Below are 23,360 nucleotides of genomic sequence, written 5' to 3' on the forward strand. Positions count from 1 at the left end.
CAACTGGATTATCGCATTAAAGACGTGCGAATAAAGGAGCGTTTCCATCCAACGAGTTAAAGCGAACAGAATCGTCACTTCCTGATTAACTGGCGCTAAATATCAACAGTAAAAACGGAATTTGCTGCGATAGGAGAAACTGTTTTTTATGCGCATTTTCAAAATTTATTAGGTGGATGGAAACATAGCTATTGTATCTCACAGCTTGCCAGGTCTGCTATGCCTTCGGAAAGCACATGCTATCATGAATAATTAAGAAGCAAGGTCTTCTCATAGGATAAGAATACTCCGCTATGAATAATAATGAGAAATCGACACGTCATCGCTCAACTAGCAGATTCGCGATACATCACCGATTTTTTTTTTTTTTTTTTTTTTTTTTTTTTTTTGATCCCACCTCAAAAATTATTTTAAACCCGGAAGACAAATTGAGCTGACAAAAGCTCAAAATTATCCAGTTTTCTCCAGAATTAAAGCTAACTGGTGCTAACGTTGTCTTACTGATGCTCAACACACACACATCTGTTAAAATCTAAAAAAAAAAGTACTCCAGGGTTTCATGAACCTTTAAGAATGTTTAGATATTTTCGCTAGAAACAAGACCGCAACTCGAGGTGAAAAAAGCTGTGTGATTAGTTGGCCTTAGTGTTGTCAAGAAACTGGAATTCGGTACCAATCGGTCTATTTTTCACTAAAATCTGAGCGCTGCCGAGTGCGTTCTTAAACAGCGCTGATTTGCCATTGCGTTCACGTGCTAAACAGAAATGGCGTTGATTGGCCGTGAAGGTCATCAGTTCACTGAACTCACCGGTGCTTACTGAGCGTAACCACAAATACAGGGACACTGGAGTGTTTTAAAGCCATAAATATCAGTCGATTCATCAGCGGATTGCACGTATGTCAGCTTGTAAACAGTCCAGCTTATCTTCACAGTTTTGAAACGCTCCAGTGTTCCTGTATCTGTGGTTACACTCAGTAAACAGCGGTGAGTTCGGTGAACTGATGATCTTCACGGCCAATCCTAATAATTTCTGTTGAGCACTTGAGCATAATGGCAAATGTTACCGGGAAATGGACGTTTTTAAAATGCCAGTACCGATCGAATTCCAGTATTTTGACAATACTAGTAGACCTGCACAATACTGGAAAATATGTGATTTTGGTCTTGAGTATTGAAATAATAATATTTCTTACTCTTAGAGTTAGAATAAGAATGGGTTAAGTAACCCTATACCTAACATTTCCCTAGTAATGTTTTTAGTAGCTTTGTTTTGAAATCATTCATTTTTGTTTGATTGTAAATCCCATTACTTACACACAAGGGCCTGCATGGTTTGACTTCACATTATCTTTCTGAACTTTTAACATTGTGTTCCCTCACATGTGACCTCTATTCCTCAGACTCCAATCTTTTTACAGTTCCTTCTACTCGTTTGCGCTCTATGGCTGACCGGGCTTTCTCTTCCCAGGCTGCAAGGCTCTGGAGCTCTCTCCCCTAAAGCATTAGACACGCTAAATCTTTTAGATTGCTTAAATCATCCTTGAAAACGTACTAGTTTGTTTACACTCGCCTATTCTTGAGGTGTGTATTCTTAGTGTGTTTTATGAGTCTAGATATTTGATGTTTTATCTATTTTTGAATGTTTTGCTGTTATTGTTATACAAAACATCTGTATCATTTTTGTGTAGAGTGAGAATTAAGTTTTGAAAAAGGTGCTACATAAAAATAAATTATTATTATTATCTATTGAATGACATTAAAATTAAACAGGTAATATACCAGATGTAATTAATTCAATTACTTCATCAAAGTGCAAACATTGTCTTTAAAACACTATAAACCTAAACCTCAGACTTCTTCTGACTTTGATTGGCTTTTGTCTTTAAAGTGTCTTTAAGTGTTTACTTTCAACTCTGGGTTCACCTTTGGGCCGCTCTAGCCAATAGCAGAACACCAACTACTGGGGAGGCAGGGATTAAGATAGTAAGGCTTCATCTGATTGGTAAAATTTAGATAAACAACAAATGCATAAATAAAATGTATCACACGTATATCTGTAATACATAAATAGCATACAGGATTATTGCAATAACAATAACTTTGCAATATATTGCGCAGTCCTAATGCTTGATGAAACTAATTCTTGAGCAGTTTTAGCATAGTGGTTATATTTATGGTTCCCTATTAGTGTTCAGCAGGCATAGGCTAATCTGAGTGCACTGAAGTGATCTTTAATAAGTGATCTTAGTTACTTTTTTGTCTTGTGATCAGCAGACGGAGGGCGCCCTCTCACTGAAAGCTGAGCATCAGAGCGAGGAGATCTCATCATCAGACAGAGAAGAAGACCTCGACAAAGACTCGGGGTCAAAGGTTAGTTGCCTGATTTCACACACTAAATGCATTACACACTGTTTATGATTTATGCTCTATCCAAATTCGTCCTTTATACTTTTATTTACTATTTCCAACTGCTTTGTGAAAACTCATCTTGTTAGGATTGCATTTTTAGATTCCTGATCATTCTAATGTGCTTATATTTTATTTATTTATTTTTTTTATTTCTTTATTTTTTTACAATTTTTATTTGCTGAATCCGTTAAATCATGTTTATTTTATTGCATGTTTGATTTTATTTTCTGTCACCAATCTTATCCAGTTTTTAATACCCAGTCTTAATTTAGATGATTCAAAATAAGATTATGCTTTTAGGAAATCTTTACTCAAATACTAATGTGGCAAGGGGGCGTGGGAACGGAATGAGACCGCAGCGTAAGTCTATACACCTGTGGCGCGCACTGGCCTCGAATCCTACGGAAGGAGCTCTGGACTCCGTTTGTTAAGTGTGACGTCACGCGGAGCGGCTTCCGAGTCCAAGTGCTCTATTTAACTAAATGGGGAGATTCATGAAATGGTAATAATAAACGTTTACAAAGCGATTTAATACTTTCGAAAGTCACGATCGCAATATATATGTATATGCCTAATATCCGATGGCCAGAAAGTGATTCATTGTTTTATAAATTGTTAAAATTTTGGTATTTGTTATGCAGCAAGATTGTTGTCTACACTATGACTTTGTTAAATTAACTTTAATGTGTGATATGAACAAAAAGTGATCATAAACGAATGATTTCTCCATGCAATTGAATGCCGGCTTGCACCCGGAAACAGTATTACATACAACACAAACACGTCACCACTTAACAAGCGGATAAGAGGAGGAACGATGGCAGAGGAGGCCGAGAGAGGACCAGGCCCGAACATATTGTTTTACTTTTTTTTCAGTTTGACGGCATTCTCAGTGAGGAGCTGCCGTCCGTTTGTTTTGGTTTAGACGGCAGTCTCCGTGAGTGTTCGGGAGTTAACCCGAGTGGGGGAGAAACCTGTTGGTCTGCCCAGAGTGCCAGGGCGGCCTGGGGCTGGTGAGGAAAGGATCTGCCTGCTGCCGTGTCCCAGCATGGGGAGGAGCAGGGGACGTGGGACTCGGAGACTCAGATATGCCACCAGCCATCCAGGAGAACCGTCGCAGAAGACAGACGGGTGGATAGATTCCTCCACAGGGCTCCCAACACGTTGTCGCATCTCTCAGCTGGTGGAGGACCGAGTGGCAGCGTGTTTGGAGAACCAAACCCCAATTAAAATTTTTTTTTTCCACTCTCCCTTCTCTCGGTGTTCTCTGTCTTTCCTCCTTTTTTTCCATCTCCTTTTCTCTCGACCCGTCTCATATAGGTCTCGAGGGTGCTGTGGCACCTAACCCCCCCAAGTCTCCGTCAGGAGCTGCCATTCCTGTTATTAATAAATATTTTAAACCTTGTCGGTTCTCCGCCTCCTTTCCGCCGGCCAAAGGGCCGTAACTTCATTACAACTAAATTCCATCAAAATTTCCAATTCAAATTTCTTCAGTTACCAATAGCTGTCTCTTATTCTTTAGTCACCACCATACATTGTAATTCACCCTATATCCCTTTCAGGACCTGTATCAGTAAACCTATGAAAATAAGCAAAAATAGTTAAATATCATTACTAATATTTTTGGCATTGAAAAAAACCCCTCTCCAGACCTTTTCATATTGAACACGCATGGAATTGGCATGATATTCCAACACTTGCTTATTTGATGCACTTGAAAAATATTTAAAACAAAAAATATATAATATGAAATCAAAATGACAAAAACATAACCTGAAATTAAAAATAAAAGAAAAATCTAAATATTATTGAAAACGAATGTAACATCTGGCTCAGTGGGTAGCACAATCGCCTCACAGCAAGAAGGTCGCTGGCTTGAGTCTGACTGGATCAGGTGGCATTTCTGTGTGGAATTTGCATGTTTTCCCGCTGTTGGTGTGGGTTTCCTCCTGGTGCTCCGGTTTCCCCCACAAGTCCAAAGACATGCGCTATAGCTGATAAGCTAAATTGTCTATAGTGTATGTGTGTGAATGAGAGTGTATGGTTGTTTCCCAGTGATGGAAGGGCATTCTCTGTGTCAAACATATGCTGGATAAGTTGGTGGTTCATTCCACTGTGGCGAACCCTGATTAATAAAGGGACTAAGCATAAAATAAAAAAAATGAATGACTGAAAAATTAATATAAATTAAAAAATGTTGATTATAAAATTATGTTTAAAAAATTAACTGTAGCTAAACAAAACCAAATAAAGTGATGTCAGATTGTTAAAATAATAATAGTATAATAATAACAAATATTAAATATCTGTTTAAAGCCAGTTTTGTGTAGCTAACATACAACATGCAACATACAAGACGCCAATGTGTTGTAATAAGATAACCACAACGGGAAATTGCATCACCGACAACCAGTGTAGTCCCTCATGCCGTTTTAATAACTTACTACAAGCTAAAATTATATATTTTTTGACCATTTTTGTTTGTTTAATGTGTAATTGTCCAACACACACACTTTGAAACAAACAATCACCACACCTCATAAAACTACATCTTTAATTGACCTTAAATGCATCATCATAATTGACTACCAATTATTAACCATTTAAACCAATCCTGTATTTAAATCATCTCTCTCACACGTATTTACCACATTTGTATTATTTCACACTTTTTATCAGTGTATGTATTAATAATCAAATCCTCGTATGTGTTGATGACAATATTAACCGTAAGAGTCTGTGCAGATCCTCAAACCAGCTGCTCTTTTTTTTTTTTATCTGCACAACTGGCACGAACCAAAAGGTGGCGCCAGAATAAATAGCTGGATTTGAGAGGCCGTATTTCAGCCAGGGGTGACAGCATGAAAGACACCTTCATTTACATTTGAATGAGGCTTTCTATTCTTGTGCAAAACAGCAACATGCTCTACCTCATTACAGGGAAAATGATCATCTGTGCCCTCTGAACATTTGTATGCTGATCAATCGGAGATGCGGCTAGTTAAAGGCCAAAGGCATAATGTGGGGAACATGTTTGTATTCATTTATTTATTTACTTATTGTTTTATTGATTTATTTATTGGTTTATTTCGCTTTGTTTTATTTTTATTGTTTTATTTAGTTTTTTATTTAGTTGTTTTGTTTTATTTAGTTTTAATTTTAGTTTTATTTTGCTTTTATTTTATTTTATATTATTGTTTTTTTGTTTTTATTCCTTTTATTTATTTTGCTTTTATTTTATTGTTTTGTTAGATTTTTTTGTTTTGTTTTATTTATATTGTTTTATTTTGTTTATTGTTTTTATTGATTTGTTTTTATTTATTTATTTAGCTTTTATTATTTAGTTTTAATGTCTTTATTTTAATATTTTTATTGATTTGTTTTTATTTAAGTTTTTTTCATTTTAATTTGTTTTATATTTTTCGTTTACTTTTTTATTTGTTTTATTTATTTTTATCATTATTATTTTATTGTTATCTTTTTTGTTTTTATTTTATTTTCTTTTGTTTTATTTTGATGTCTTATTTTGTTTTTATTGTTTTATTTTTATTTTTCTATTTATTGTTTTATTTTGTGTTATGTTTTGTTTGATATAGGTTTTATTTGCTTTGTTTTTCTTTCTTTCTTTTTTTCTTTTGTTTTGTTTTTATCTTAGAGCTTTACAAATTTATTTTATACATTTTATTTTTTTACTTTTATTCATACCACTTGCAAACTCTTTCGGTGGAAGAGATTCACACTTGAAAGCCTTTCACGCCTGGAAGCTCTTTCTAAGAAGCGAGACAAAACTGACTAGCCCCTTATCAGAATTATTCATATGATGTGTCAAAGCTGAAATTCATCTGCATAAACTGTATTTTACAATGCAGCAAATGCCTTTCATTCTGGTGTTCATTGTTGTGTTTGTGTCAAACTATTGTGATTATTTAATACCAGTTTACACTGAAAAAAGACGATTTGTGTAGAAACAGATTTCATTTCAAAATTGCTCATACATTTCACTAGTGATGAGTAACACATTAATGGACACATTCGGTTAGATGTTTTACCTGTAAACCAGTTCCCCTAAAATAATTGAGTAAATGAACTTTGTGCATATTTGTAGTAATTTAAATATGAAATAAATGTAATGTGTTGCTTTAAAGGCATGTAAAGTAAGTAGTCATCTTTTTTAACCTCTTAAGGCCCAAGGTGTTTTTTGCATGCATTTTTTTTATTTCACTTTGCTATGTGGGCTTATTGGAACCTAATTAGAATAAAAACCTAAGTATCATCATTTGATATGATGTACTTTTAGAAAAAAAAAAGATTACCATAGATGTGGACTCGTGGTCCGAATTTGCATAAAACACTTTTTCCTGACTGTTTTTTTTATGCATATTTAACATAGAAAATGTTTTAAACATGTTTTGACTATCAGAAAATAAAACAAAATTTTTACATACCACATAACACATAATTTTTATACCATTTTGGACAGTTACAAATAGTGTTTGGGACATTTCATATGCTGCAAAACAGTAGCGGGATGACACTGTGTGTCTTTAACAAAATATAAAACATTCAAAGTATTTTAAATAGCTAAATTGTGCCGTCCACGCATGTGGACACTAAAGCCCTAGGAGGTTAATTTTACTAAAGTTTGATCTCAAACTTATTTTGAAAGTTTTAAGCTTTTCAAACCAACTTAAACAGTTATGCAGACACTGTAATATTAAGGATATTTAACAACGTGTATTCTGTATATTGTAATTATTTCAAAGATATGAATAAAACAATATACAATACAATTTTTATTATAAATTTATTTAATTTAAATAAAATTATTCTGTTCATCAAGGCAGCATTTATTAAATGTAAAAAAAAAAGAGTTAAATTGCTAAATATTTATTTTATGTAGTTTCAAATGAAATTATTACTCAACGTTATTGCTTTTTTAATATTACCATTAATAATAATAATAATAATAATAATAATAATTAAAATAATTAATATTATAGTGGTTTCTGAAGGATCATTTGACTCTTAAGACTGGAGTAATGAAGCTAAAAATTCATCTAAAATCACTGAATAAATTGTTGAATTAAATTATAAACTACTTTTGAAAAGTTATTTAATAGTTCAATAACATTTCGCAATTTTACAATGTACTCTATATTTGATTTAATAAATGCAGCCTTGGTGAGCAGAAAAAGCTTATTTTAAAACTTATTTTGGGGACAGTACATTTAAAAATCATACTGAGCCCAAACTTTTGACCCGTAGTGTATGTTACACAAGTAAAGAAAATCTTATAACACATCTTATATAGAAAGTATGAAAATGTCTCATCTTATTCATTCATTTATTTATTTATTTATTTATTTATTATCATCAAATGAAATGTAATAGCTTTAACAGTAATACTTATATTTTTTATATAGTTAGTACTTTGAAATAATATATTGTGTAAGAAATGATAACAATTAGTTTTATGTTTATAGTTTACATTTTAATTTTATATTTGAAGATTTCTAGTTTTATTTTATTTTACGTAGTGATATTTTAAAAACATGATTGATGTGACCAGCCCAGAAAATGTAATATGTTTCAAATTATATAAATGGCAATGACTTTGTTGAACTTTTCAACAAGTAATTTAAGCAACGAGGTCCCATATTTAATTTTAAAAGTGTGAAAAGATGCAAAACACCTGAAAATTGCGAAGTCACAGGTAACATAATTAATAGATATGCTGTTAACGTGGCTATATGTACACATGCATGTCGATTTGTTGTAACAGGACTAAATAATGAAAGTATTTACAATGTTTTCCTCTATTTAGCATCAGAAAGCCAACATCTACTGCAAATTACAGTTATTTACAGTATTTCTGATTTTAAATAAACTTGCGCTATTACATTTAGACTTCTCTTTGTTTTAAAAGGAAGTGCATCTGGTTTAGTTCCTGTTTAATCACAGGTAAATAAATATTGCTTCAATTTTCGGAAAAGCAGATTTTGTTATTGTTGCCAATATGAAAGAGTGCTTATGTTTTCCTTCTGTCCTTTCCTGAAAATAGCTAGCAATCACATGCAGTGCAAAAACAACCCAAACGCTCTTTTTCTTCACATTAATCAGCTTGACTGACACTTCAGTACATAAAGACGAAATGTCTCTTTTTTTGGCTCACAAAATTGGTGGCTTCTAGTAAAGCGGCATACAAAAGAAAACAAAAGCAGCAATTTGGGACTCATTGGCACTAATTGTTCACCTCTGAAGACGCATTATGGTCATGTGACCTGCGGTCAAATTGGAGGAATTATTTCTTGTTTTTACCGTTGTCCTAGTTTAAGCAGCAGATTTGTTTTCTGGTGTTGAATTTAAGTCTGTGTACATCAAAATTGTTGGTGTAAGTTGGTTTATTCAATGTAATATCAAATTATGACACACATTTCCACATATACATGTTTTCTTAACTGATTATAATTGTGTTATTTCTATAACCTTTTGATTTATGTAACTTCGGCTTATTTTGGGCAAAGGAAAAGCTCATGAGCAAAATTTATTTCAATCCATTTATGCCTGAGACTAATCTTAAACACTAGTTTTAGCACTGTTATGGCTCACCGAGTGAAACAACAAACAATATAATGTGAGGTTCGCACAGGTGAGTGGGCTTGACAAGTCACCTGTAGAAACACTCTTCTCTCTGAAAAGAAACAAAAATCCACCAAAAACTTGCATTGCTTATTTCCATGTTGACGGGGCTTGGTTTTCCTCCACTCATAATGTGACTATTAAACAGGAAGAGGAACTGCAGTTGTGTTAAATGTCCTCTCTAAAGTGTCAGATGATGAACGTTATAAACTGTTGAGTTTCACACTGACTCCCACCAGAGCCATGTGATGCTGACAGGTGGTTTTGTGAGTGATTTTGATCATATCATGTCCTGTTTCTTTCTCAGAGTGAATCTGAGCAGGATGAGGAGTCTGGAGGCAGTTTGGGATCCACCTCTGTGGCTGTGAGTATAACAAATCATGCATTCATTGTATTTTAACATGTATTAGATATGTCTTTTGTTACAGCAGTTACTGTCACTATAGTAGACCTATGGCTTAATCCAACACTTGGTCCACATATTACTAAAACACTTAATAGCTCATGCGACTACGGTAATATCGAAAAAAATTAATATTGCGGTATGACGGTATTTACAATACCGTTACATCCCTAATATATATATATATATAAATAATTCTGTTAAACATAAAATAAGTTATTTAGAAAAATATTAGAAGCCTGTAACCATTGACTTCCATCGTAGGAAAAAGCAAATACCATGGAAGTCATAAAAGAAACTCAAAGTTTTGCATTTCTTTTTTTTTTTTTTTTTTTGTAAAACCTACATTGAAGTGTTGATAAAACATGAACTCATGAAGATAGAATAATCTGCTTTTTTGTTCAAAAGCAGAGGCTTGTTTTTTATGTATATAATGGTCATATATTCATAGCAGAAAATATTCTGGAGGTTGTTAGTTTTAGGTGAAAATCATAAAAAATGCTAATGGCTGACAACTTTTTTTAAAGCACTGTCAGGGATAGAGTTAATTGCCCTAGCTATTTGGTACTTGCATTAAAATTTAGTAAAATGTACTGCATTGCACTATTTTTCATTTAAATTTATGTTGTAATTAATGCCACTTTTGATCATTTGTCATTAATTAAACCACAGAAGAACCTGGTAATATGTAAATAATAATTACATAACAATATGTATACAACAAATTTGACAAAAATAATACAGATTTTTTCCCCTTCATGAAGATTTATAGTTTACCTCAGGTCACTCCAAGTTTATTTCTGTAAGTTGTTGAGGATAAAAGCATCAACTACTGTATATTGCTGGTCCATTCGGTTTAGAAATAGCATTTCATGGTATTTCTAAAAGTTCTTTTGCTTACTATAGTAAAATCCATATTATTGTGAAATACTGTTACATTTAATGTACAAATAGCAATTTTCTATGTGAAAATACTTTTAAAATAATTTTTATTTCTGCAGCAAATCAATCAGCAGATTAGATACTTTTCTGAAAAATCACGTGACACTGCAGTCTAAAAAAAAGAAAAAAGAAATATTATGAAAGTTAATAATGTTTCAAGTTAATGATGTGGTCAAACAAATGCAGCTTTGCAAAGAAACCCACTTTTCATCAAAAATAGAAAATAATAATAATTATAATAATTTATTTTTTTAATAAACTATTTATTTGCACCCCAAACTTTGTTAAATGTAGCCAATGCTAAATGTAGCCAATACTGTAACCAATAAAATTGAATAATTCCAGTAATGTCTTGTTGATTCATAGCTGGATCCTCTTGAGAAAGAGTGGATTTTCTCGGCAGCGAGTGGCAAACTGTGCCATCTCACTCAGCTTCTAAAACAAGACTCCTCCCTGGCCAATAAAAAGGTGCGAAGAGCTTTATATATCATTATATGTTGCATAATATGTCTCTCTCACATGCAGTTTAAGATCAGATTGCATGCAATACTGCATGTAATCATTTCCAATCATATGTTTTTGCTCTTTTCACATGCTTGAAACAAACCAGGACTTCACCTCAGTAAGTTTGCACACAGTCATTTAGCTTGTATAACTGTAGCAGTTAAAGTTTTGATTCACTTGAAGTTATACATGTACGTAATACATATATAAGTCTCCAGGATTTTTGCGAGTTTAGTGGTCCTAGAGAAAACAAATAATGTAACAGAATAATTGAAGCAATCATGATTGATTGGTTAAGTTTATAGAAATGTATTGAAACAACTCACTAATGATATTTTTACAAATTAGTGAACCATGAGAACCTTATTGAATGCCTGATTTAAGAATGTACACTTTTATTTGTGATATTTAATAGTTTTATTGACTGATCTTTAATAATGTCAGTAGCACGCTACTTTAAGTGCCATTTCCCAATATTAACGTGTGGCTTATTACTTGCCTGTTATTAAGATATTGGCTGTTTATTAGTACTTATGAAGGTGATCTTATTCTACTGCCTTAATAACTATTATTAAGTGGCAGATTGAGATTGAAAGTCTTAGTTAATGGTTTGTTAATAGCGAGAATTGTACCAACATGTAAAACAAAAATATTAAAAAAAGAAATGAACAGATATGTCAGACCCTGACTAGTAGTTTCTAAGTTAACACCTCTGTAATTTTTTAATGAAAATGTCTTTTGTTCTACTTTTGTAATTGTTTGACAATAACCGCTCATAAATGCTTTTCTTCTGCTCCTTTTTATGTAAAATCTTTCCTGTGTCCGTCTACTAAAAGGGGGTGAGTTTAAGTTTGTCTTCTTTGTTTTTCATGATTTTGAAACTGAAGTCCAAGCCAACAGTTCTTTTTAATTTATGTTTGCATGGCTATTTCTTTGCTTACTATATCTTTGCATACTCACTCAAAACAGCCAGAAAAACAATGTTTTGTATGCGTGAAAAGCAGATAGATAGATAGATAGATAGATAGATAGATAGATAGATAGATAGATAGATAGATAGATAGATAGATAGATAGATAGATAGATAGATAGATAGATAGATAGATAGATGGATGGATGGATGGATGGATGGATGGATGGATGGATGGATGGATGGATGGATAGATAGAATAACTTCATCTACTTCTTCAACAGAGTCTCTTCTCTGATTAGTATTTATTAGTGAGAATGTGGAATTAATCTGTCAGTTAGTTGAGATCATCTAATTGCAAACCCCAACTGTCCAATACCATTTTTGACTAAAAAGTCTTTATTATTTTATAGCTCATGATTATGATGTACATCAATATAACTGTGTCAAACTGTGCATGGATTTCTCAAACTACTTTTATTCATATTTGTTGAACAGAATTTATTTTTTTTAAGACAAGACACTGAATATCAACTGTGTCAAAAATAAACAAAAAACATCTATTAGTTATTTTCAGTTTATAGATTGCTTTAGGAATTGCCTTTTTGTTGTTGTTGTTGTTTTAAAACACATTTCAAACACAAAAAAAATTACATTGAAGGATTTAGTTTAAAATTCTAGATGTTTGGTTGGATGGATGGATGGATGGATGGATGGATGGATGGATGGATAGTTGGTCAGTTGTTGTTTTTTTTTTGATGGATAGATGGTTGGTTGTTTGTACTGACGAACGGACAGACGGATGGATAGACAGACGTACAGAGGGACAGACGAATGGTTGGTTGGTTGGATAAATGAATGGATGGATGGATAGTTGGTTTGTTGGTTGGTTGGATTGATTAATTGTTAGACAGATGGATAGTTGGATGGATGGTTGTTCAGTTTTATTTAGATGGTGGATGGATGGATAGATGGATGAAAGGATGGATGGGTGGTTGGTTAGATGGATGTATGGAAGCATGGTTTGTGTTTTTTTTCTGGATGATGGATGTTTGATAGATGGATTATTGGATGGTTGGATGGATGTATGATTGGACAGAAGAATAGATAGTTGGTTGGATGCGTGGTTGTATGTTTGGATGGTTAAATAGATGGACGTTTGGTCAGTTGTTTTTTGGAAAATGGATGTATGGATGTATGGTTGGACGGACGAATGATTGGTTAGTTGTATGGATGTATGGTTGAATACTTAAATGTATGGATATTTGGTCAGTTGTTTTTTGGAAATTGGATGGATAGATGGTTGGTTGGATGGATGTATGTTTTGACAAATAAATGGATGGTTGGTTGGATGGATGAATGGATGGATGGATGGATGGATGGTTGAATAGTTAAATGGATGGAGACTTGGTCAGTTGTGTTTAGGAGGATGGATGGTTGAATGGATGGAAGAATAAATGGTTGATTAATTGGTTGGTTTGTTGGTTGGTTGGTTGGTTGGTTGGTTGGTTGGTTGGTTGGATTTACGCATGGTTGGTTGATTGTTTAGATGATTGGATGGATGGATGTTTGGATGGATGATTGGTTGGATAGATAAACTGATGAATAATTGGATGGATAGTTGTATTTTCTCCAATTATGCTCTTTTAAAGCATTATCTTCTCTGAGTCTATTACAGCACATCTGAACATTTGTTAACATGTTGTTAACTGAAGTTCTGCACTGCTAATTCCCTGTTGCTCCTTGCAAGGTTATCGACTTTCCACTCTTGTACCCAGGTGCAAGTAGACCAAAGAGCAAAGCTCAACCCCGATCATGCATTTCAAAGGCTTATTTTCAGAAGGATTATGAAAGATAGCTTTTTAGCTCCTTTGCCCTCCCCAAAAAAACAAGCTCAAATCCTTTTATTTGTCCCCCCACCCTGTGCGCTTAAGAGCTTTGAGCCGGTGTTTGTGGTCTCTGCCCGGGCTGAAGTTCTCACACTGTCCTGCGTCGGACCACCTTCTAAGAGCCTCTAAGCCCTTCGCCTTCCCCGCGCAGACAAGATACAACAGCGGCCATTGAAGTGCGGGAAGATTAAGGCTCACCTCAAAGACTTCAACCACTTACAGATAATCTGAAAGTAATAGAGCAGGCTGGGATTAATTGGAGAACAATCGCCGCCGTGTCCCCAGGAAGGTGGTAAGTCTGACCCCTAGGTGGCTTTGATGCCCCTCCTTCCTGAATCGGGATGGCATGCCAAGCGAGCCATCTTTCCTCAGCTTGGTACTACAAAGTGGAGACTCTTTAATGTAGGGTTTATTTTAATTGGGTATGTTTAGACAAAGGAACTTAGCCTATGTTAACTACAGTATCTCTTCTCTTCTTGGTGTTCAATGGCAAGAGAGCGGGATTAACCTGTCAATCTCTTGAGATCAACCAATAGCAAACCACAACTGTTCAATTAATTCCTTATGCACAAAATTAAGCCCCGTCCTGTAATTGTTCTTTAATTTCAAAAGCTCTTTTATTTGGCTATATAATATGTTACATGTTTAAGTTGCTATGTTGGATGAGATGTAACATTAAGTGAATCTCAAATGGTGCTGGGTGAAAATGGGAAAACATAACAGATGGATAAGTGAAACAAAATTTTACAATTTGTTAAATGGAGAATATCAAACAATGAATATGGGAATTTAGTATGTAATTTTAAATAACCAAATTAAACGAAAAACAGGAGTGTTGCCAAAACAAAGAAATAAATATAAAAAAACAATCCCCAACCCACTAAACTAAATAACTAAATAAAAATGCAGAAACAAAACTGTAATCTTCAGTGCATGCAACGCTTAACTAAACTTCTTACCTATTCCAAAACATAATAACAAATGTGGCAACTCCTTCATAAACTAACTAACAAAACTATGCTGCTCAAAATGACTAGAGTTCTCATAAAACTACAAACTGTTAGCCATTAGCAAAACAAGAGTTTATCTGATAATTCGATTCTTATAAAGATTATTTGACTTCCCAATAATAAATACTAAATTAAGCTGCACAAACTTATCTAATAAATAAATCACTTAAACGAGAGACAAACTAAACAACAACAGTAATAAAAATAATATGAACACAAATGAACAGGCTGGCCGACACAAGTGAGAAGTTTGGTTGTGAGCCAAGTGCTCCTGCTGAACAGCGCAAGCGAACGCCTTTTAAACGTGGCGGACCAGCTCCTGATTGGTGCGCCAAGTGTGCCATAATAGTAATTGAGAGCCTTCTCGACCATTGGTTGCACACCTAGGACAGGATTGAACACGACGGAAGGGAGACGAGAAAGCGAAACAGAAAACACATACGTGAAACGTAACAAATATTTTAGAATACTAAATTAAGTATGCAACTTTTATTTCATGCAGACTTTTTTTATGATGTCACCAAACTTTTTCTTATTTTTTTGATTTTTGTCTCAAATTTTTATAGTATCACATGTTAAGAAAGCAAAAACTAGAAAACATAAAAACTAGAAGTGTATAATATAGTTACGTATAATATAATAATAATAATATACACCCGGTGTGATCTTCTGCTGCTGTAGCCCATCTGCCTCAATGTTGGACATGTTGTGCATTCAGAGTACGGTTGTAACGAGTGGTCATTGGAGGTACTGTTGCCTTTCTATCAACTCAAACCTGTCCATTCTCCTCTGACCTCTGGCATCAACAAGGCATTTGCACGCACAGAACTGCCGTTTACTGGATATTTTCTCTTTTTTTACTATTATCTGTAACCCCTAGAGATGGTTGTGCATGAAAATCCCAATAGATCAGCAGTTTCTGAAATACTCAGACCAGCCCATCTGACACCAGCAACCATGCCACATTCAAAGTCACTTAAATCACCTTTCTTCCCTATTCTGATGCTCTGATGTTTGAACTGCAGCAGATCGTCTTGACCATGTCTACATGCCTAAATGCATCGAGTTTCTGCCATGTGATTGGCTGATTAGAAATTCGCATTAACGAGCAGTTGGACAAGTGTACCTTATAAAGAAGCCGATGAGTGTAAGCCAGGAATGGTGACCCATAACTGTATTTCACACACCCAGACTAGTGTATAATGGTGATGATGATAATGATAATAATAATAATAATAATACGTCACGTGGGGCAGTGGGTAGCACGATTGCTTCACAGCAAGAAGGTCGCTTGTTCAAGCCTCAGCTGGGTCCGTTGACATTTCTGTGTGGAGTCTGCATGTTCTCTTCATGTTGTCATGGGTTTCCTCCGGGTGGTCTGGTACAGGTGAATTGGGTAGGTTAAATTGTACGTATAGTGTATGTGTGTGAACAGGGGTGTAAGGGTGTTTCCCAGACCTAGGTTGCGGCTAGAAGGGCATCCGTTGCGTAAAACACATGCTGGATAAGTTGGTAGTTCATTCCACCGTGGCATCCCCAGATTAATGAAGTTACTAAGCCGAAAAGAAAATGAATGAATGAATAATAATAATTGTTTCCTGAGAATTAATTCATATTGGAAACAGTTGTTTTAATAGTATTGTTATAATATTTTTTTAGAAATGATACAGCATTAATAAGAAGACTTAACTAAAATAAATTAATAAATTGTTCTGATCTCAAACTTTTGATATATTACTTTTGAATTCTCATGGTTTGAGTGCATCAGACGGAACATGATTTCCTCAAACTAAATACCAATTTTTCATGACTATCTCATGTAATTCCGACTTTTTCCAAATGTTATACCTCAGTCCACCTTTACAAAAAGATTTTTTTTAAGCAGTCAATACATCAAGGATGCTCATTTTTTGCCATCCTGGATATTTTCTGTCAGCTCTATTGTCTAAGTCTTAAGTTTAAGTAGTTAATCTTTGCCTTTAGCCTCTCGCTCGCTAAAGTTACACTTCACCCAAAGCCTGTAACTCGACACGACATGCATTATCTCTGTTTTCCTTTCACACGTTGGAAGCTCCTTTGGGGGAAAAATTCCAATTGAACCTCTTGCGGTGAAGCCCATAAATAAACAGTCCATCTCCAGATGCAGTGTAAACATGGCTTGCTTTAAGCAGGACCACTCACTTCTTGTTTTAAAGCAAGATGCTGCAGGTAAACAGGGTAAAAAATAGGGTAAAAAACTAATACTTTTCGCCATGCATCGTTGATTGATTATATTAATAACTGGAAAAGATTTGTATGTTTGCTAAAATCTCATGATTTAAATGTGCAAATAAAGTATTTTTTATGAAATATTAGCTAATTTGCATGTATTTAACAAATCAAACATGAGATGAAATCATGTTTAAAATTAGTTTTGTCTGTCAAAAACAACAATGTACTAATCCCAAACTTTTGAATGCTACTGTAAATGAGTTGATATAAGTGTGTAATCAATGTTTACAGGTACCCAACAATATTTATGTTATCATATTACAGCCTATATTTATGATATGCCAGCTATAAAACTTTATCAGAGTTTGTAAGAATTGCTCAAACTTGATGTCCGATTTCATTAACACCTTCAGACCTGAATTATGTTCTAAGAGTTGGACAAATTAAGAGGAATGTTTTTAGTTCTTGAGGCTTCCGTGAACAAGACCAAATAAAAATAATAAAAATGTCAATATTCTTTAAGTTTTTTAATGGACATCAGGTCATAACAGGGTTGTATTTCAAAACAATACACCAACATAAAATGCAAAATAAGACAATTGTGGATGATTTTTATGAAAAATAATATAACATTTTAACATTAAGGGCCCGATCATACAACTGATCGTACAGTTGTACAACGCTTTGTTTCAGACAAGCGCAACCCTAATTTTCATGTTTTGCACCATGTTGTTTAAATAGCAAACCCATTTGCATCCCTTTGTGGACTCATGGGCATGCCGGTTTATAAATATGTATATACATCGATATATGTGCAGCTGTTATGAGCAAATTGGAATGTTAAGTGTGTTGTAAATACTGTAAGTCTCTATGTGTATAAAAGTGTATAGGAAGTAGTGATGTTTGTTTCACAATTACTATTATCAATTGTTTGTTTATTTCAAAACATTACACCAACATAAAATGCAAAATAAGACAATTGTGGATGATTTTTTTATGAAAAATAATATAACATTTTAACATTAAGGGCCCGATCATACAACTGGCGCAATAAGGTGCAAGACGTGTTTGGCGTGACTTGTTGCAATTTTCAGACAAGCGCAACCCTAATTTTCATGTTTTGCACCATGTTGTTTAAATAGCAAACCCATTTGCATCCCTTTGTGGACTCATGGGCATGCCGGTTTATAAATATGTATATACATCGATATATGTGCAGCTGTTATGAGCAAATTGGAATGTTAAGTGTGTTGTAAATACTGTAAGTCTCTATGTGTATAAAAGTGTATAGGAAGTAGTGATGTTTGTTTCACAATTACTATTATCAATTGTTTGTTTATTTCAAAACATTACACCAACATAAAATGCAAAATAAGACAATTGTGGATGATTTTTTATGAAAAATAATATAACATTTTAACATTAAGGACCCGATCATACAACTGGCGCAATAAGGTGCAAGACGTGTTTGGCGTGACTTGTTGCTATTTTCAGACAAGCGCAACCCTAATTTTCATGTTTTGCACCATGTTGTTTAAATAGCAAACCCACTTGCGTCCCTTTGTGGACTTATGGGCATGTCGGTTTATAAAGGAGGTGTGTTAAGGCAGATTGTTGGTATTTTGAGAAACTGAAATAGACCACGCCTTTGACCTGAGCTGCGTCCCGAATGGCATACTGAATCAGAATCAGAAAGAGCTTTATTGTCAGGTATGTTCACACAAACAAGGAATTTGTTTTCGTGAGAGAGCTTCTACGGTGCAACAGAATTACAGAGAAAGGACAAAACAGTATATATATAATGCATATATTTTAAAAATAGAAGTAAGTAGTGAATGCAAATATGCAAATTGACAAGTGTATGTACAGGTAAATATGTATATACATCGATATATGTGCAGCTGTTATGTGCAAATTGGAAAGCTAAGTGTGTTGTAAATACGTCTATGTGTATAAAAGTGTATAGGAAGTAGTGATGTTTGTTTCACAATTACTATCATTAATTGTTTATGAGATGGATTGCCTGAGGGAAGAAACTGTTTCTGTGTCTGGCTGTTCTGGGGCGCAGTGCTCTGTAGCATCAAACACAAAGTAACAGTTTAAAGAGGCAGTGTGCTGGGTGTGAGGGATCCAGAGTGATTTTGGCTGCTTTTCTGCTAGCTCTGGATAAGTACAGTTCTTTGAAAGTATGGACGGTTGTACCAGTTTTTCGCTCAGCTGGCAGAACTATTCAACCTAGTCTTTGAAGGTCAGATTTGGTAGCTGAGCTAAATCAGACAGTTATTGACGTGCAGAGGACCGATTCAATGATGGAAGTGTAGAACAGTTTTAGTAGCTCTTGGGACTATACACTTTGCACTTATGCACTTTGTTCTTATGCACTTACACACTTAACTGCATAGTATATGTATGTAGTGTCATCCCAAATGGAACACTAATGGTTTTTACAAAGCAGAAATTCAAACCGTTTTCCTGATGACGTTCAACTGTTGCCAAATTAGTGGGGTAAATGACCAAACCACCAAATAATGCCTGCCATGAATATAATCGCAATTTCCATCGGGAGGTGCTATAATCACTCTCGTAGGAGAGTGTTGCTTTCACAATCCAAAATAAATATAGTTATCCAACTCGTGCACCCAATAGCTTTGTCTTTTCCCCTATGTGAGCAAAGCTGCAGTCATAGAGTGTGTAAAGTATCCAACATTACACACTTTCATTTTTTAATTAAAGTGCACTTTAGAAGACTCGTCTGTCCCTGGAGCGTCACTGGAAGCAGTCTCATGTTCTCCATGTGAAGAGACTGGTTTGACAGCGGTGTTTGACTGAGTGCGCGCGACGTGTCTAAAGATGAGTTAGGAGGAGGGATTCGTTGGTGAGCGGTGAGAAGGGTGCACAACTTATTTGAGGACCTATAGGGAGACCTGCGATTTCCGGGAGATTATCACTCGTTTGCGGGCATCCGGGAGTCTCTATGCATTTGCGGGAGACTCCCGGAACTTCCGGGAGACTTGGGAAGTCTGAATATCACGTTTTTACAACTATAGTGAGATGCGATCCAGCGGTACATCTTTGATGAACTGTCCGATCTGCACATAACTGGAGCTCAGACGAGCGCATGATAGTGTGTGGCTGTGTGTGTGTGTGTGTGGTCACCTGATGTGCGTTTTCATCGAATGGAGGGCTGTTCAGAAATGCTTGGTAAGATGGTGTGGATGTGGATCATTTTCGTTCTTAAATTCCATTTCAATACTAAGACGTATTATTGTAAACGGGGTCTGAGTGTGTATTTTTCATGAGCGGGTTTGCAACGGGGGCGAGGCAGAGATTCGGCGATGCTGGCTTAGCATTGTGTTGTCTATTGACCATTGGCGATGGACGATGGCATTGTCTTTTGGCCATACCCTAGTTTGCATCACCATATGGTGCATAAGAACAGGACATGTGTTTATAAACTGTTCATTTTATTTATTTGCTGCAAATTAGAACTGAATAGAGAAATAGTTTTGAAACAAATCTTTGCGCTTGACAAGCAAAATCAAATATGTAGGCTTAGGTCTGTGCTCACAGAGACGTTTTTTGCTCGCGTTTTCCGTCAGCGTTTAACGCCTCGTGACTATAATAAAGGGCGCCAATGTGATCGTGCACACTAACATGCAAAACGCTAGGTGCAAAAGCGTAAAAAAAAACGCCTCATGCTGTTTTTTTTTATTTGACGCGCTGCGTTAAAACCTTCTCCTCTAATCAGATTGCCACTTTAGCTCACATGCACGGAGCTGCTGAAGTTACAGTAAACAGCACTTGGAGGCGCTCAAGTGCAAAACTGTCAATGTGAGCGCTCATTGAAGAAGATGCCCAGAGGCGATATGAGCGTGGAGCTGCTTATTGCTCTGCTGAACAGTAATAATTTCTTTATCGCTAGAGCTGGAGCTGCTGCTTGAACCATCTATGCTTGTTCGAGTCACTAGTAACTTTAACAACAAGTGTGCGAACTTCCTCTCTTCCTCTTTTTCTGTGTTACAAGCGGGTGTCGGAAGCTTAAAGTTGTGTAGCGCCATCTAACGTCAAGGAGTGATTTTGCGTACTTTTCTGCTTGACGCCAGTGAAAAATCGCTTAGGTTTGAATGCGGAAAAATGTCTTGTAAAACGCTGACGATACACGTAAACGAAAAGTGTCCTGGTGTGTAAGAGCCTTTATGAATGTCTTCAGTGGACTGTGTACAATGCCATTTCCTTATCCATGAAAGTAAAGGAGTAAAGTAAATAGAAAGAGTGCGATTGGAGGAGGCTCGTTCTTTATCCTCATGCTGCAGATGGTTTGTTTAACTGTTTTCTCGCTAGTGGAGCATTCAGTTTTACCATTCAGTTTTTCCAATTACAAAGTCCACCATGTAAATATACTAAACATACATTAAGTAAGTCTTTAGTTTAAATATTTCTTTCCATTTAACAACAACAACAACAAAAAATGTCACTGTTAACAAATTCAGTAGTTTTGCTTGATGTGTCTAAATGAGAATAAACTAATTTGTATATTTTCTTTCTCCTCTTTTTCTACCATGTCCTCTCTTCCTGATGCGTCCCGGACTTCCTCCTCTCTCAGTTTGTAAGTACATCATTTATCCATCTCTCTTGTTTAACAGCCGCAGTGAATATGTCTCCTTTAATAGTGGACACAAAGGTGCTATTTGGTTAGTGAGAGTTAAGGGATCCCCGCCAGGCCCGAACAGGAACCTGCCGAAGAAGAGCAGGAGACGTCACATCCTGTTGAGCGTCGTCCGTCACGCCGCTGCCCCATGAAACCCGTCGGTCCGTCAGTCAAGCATGTGTGCAGGTCAATCCATCTCAAGGGTGTGACAGTCAGAACAATAGAGCGGCTGATAGGGGAACCAGACTTCATCTATCACAATATGTCCCACGGGCAGGACTGGAAACACCTACAGGAGACAGAGAAACCTGCCTTTTAGTAAAGGGCGTGAGATGAAGAATACACAATAGTGGAGATGTGTGTGTGCTGGGAAAGCTGCATGCAGTATCTGCATGAGTAAATATTTCAGTCTGTAGTTTTGTGTTTAGTGAACCTACAGCGAGTAGGTTCTTGTTATTAAAAATAGGCTTAAAAAACAAAATAAATTTTGCAATGACATTTTATTTTATTTATCAATTAATTTTAATACTTTTTTATTTTTTTATTTTGTATTTATATCAAGCATTTATTTCAATGTATATACAAGATTCTTATAATTTTTTTTATTTTGGATATTTTTTGCAACAACATTTTGTTTTAAAATAATTAAAATAGGGTGTCATGATGTTGCAATGGGTAGCACGATCCCCTTACAGCAAGAAGGTCATTGGTTCGAGTCCCAGCTGGACCAAAATGACAAGCCCTTAGTGTCAAATGTTGTTAAGGAGGGATTTTAGGAATCTTTTTATCACCTCAAGTTTTTTATCTCAGCAAACAGCCATAAAACATCTTTATCCAGATTTTGTATGTCAAAATGTTGTACATAATCAGTAAAAAAAAAACATGTATGAACATACGCCTCTGTTAAAACCTTCAGAATTCAGATATGAATAAAACCATAAAGTTTGATGATTGTAAATGCTACTAAAATGGAGAAAAAATATGTTATAAATGTAAAAATGATTAATAAATATGTTTCCATTAAGATTAATGAGTACACAACTGAATGAAACAGAAATCATTGAATGAAGTTGGGTTCAAAATATGCTTATTTTTATTTTTGTTTCATGTTAGTGTCAGATTTTAAGGAGGGGATTTTAGAAATCTTTTTGTCACCTCGTAAATCATAAAGTGTATACAGCCAGTAAAAATGCTGGGCCAGTTGGCATTTCTATGTGGAGTTTGCTTGTTCTATGTTCTCCCTCTGGGAGCTCCGGTTTCCCCCACAGTCCAAAGACATGTGCTATAGGTGAATTGAATAAGCTAAATTGGCCATAGTGTATGAGTGTGTGTGTGTGTGTGTGTGTGTGTGTGTGTGTGTGTGTGTGTGTGTGTGTGTGTGTGTGTGTGTGTGTGTGTGTGTGTGTGTGTGTGTGTGTGTGTGTGTGTGTGTGTGAGAGAGAGAGAGAGAGAGAGAGAGAGAGAGAGAGAGAGAGAGAATGCAAGAGTGTATAGGTGTTTCCAGTGTTGGGCTGCGGCTGGAAGGGCATCTGCTGCGTAAAACATATGCTGGATAAGTTGGCGGTTCATTCCACTGTTGTGGCCTCAGATTAATGAAGGGACTAAGCCGAAAAGAAAATAAATGAATAAATAATTAAAATATTTTAATTGCAACTTGTTTTTCAATTAATTTTGGTTTTATATCAAATATTTATTTAAATGTATATATGTTTAATAAATTCAAATGAAATTAATTAACTATAAATGGACTGTCACAAGTAAGTTTATTTATGTTTAAAATAAATGCTAACTTTA

The 23,360-nt window shown here is 35.1% G+C and overlaps 1 protein-coding gene across 6 annotated transcripts in view; it reads left to right on the forward strand.

The window, feature by feature from the left end:
• LOC100331692 (ankyrin repeat domain-containing protein SOWAHA) overlaps nt 1-23,360 on the forward strand; it is a 61,646-nt gene that overhangs the window by 20,471 nt on the left and 17,815 nt on the right. Inside the window, exons 4-7 of one of the 6 annotated variants that reach the window (XM_087307790.1) lie at nt 2,273-2,371; nt 9,357-9,413; nt 10,761-10,862; nt 21,568-22,604. In XM_087307790.1, coding sequence (XP_087163916.1) covers nt 2,273-2,371; nt 9,357-9,413; nt 10,761-10,862; nt 21,568-21,570 — 261 coding nt within the window. In that variant the 3' untranslated portion in view covers nt 21,571-22,604. Of the gene's footprint in view, nt 1-2,272; nt 2,372-9,356; nt 9,414-10,760; nt 10,863-11,004; nt 11,539-21,567; nt 22,605-23,360 lie in introns of those variants that run through there. The other 5 variants (XM_087307791.1, XM_087307788.1, XM_087307789.1 and 2 more) reach the window with 5 other exon arrangements.

This window comes from Danio rerio, chromosome 23 (assembly GCF_052040795.2).
Source record: "Danio rerio strain M-AB ecotype USA chromosome 23, GRCz13ab, whole genome shotgun sequence".
NCBI classification, from domain to species: Eukaryota; Metazoa; Chordata; class Actinopteri; order Cypriniformes; family Danionidae; genus Danio; species Danio rerio.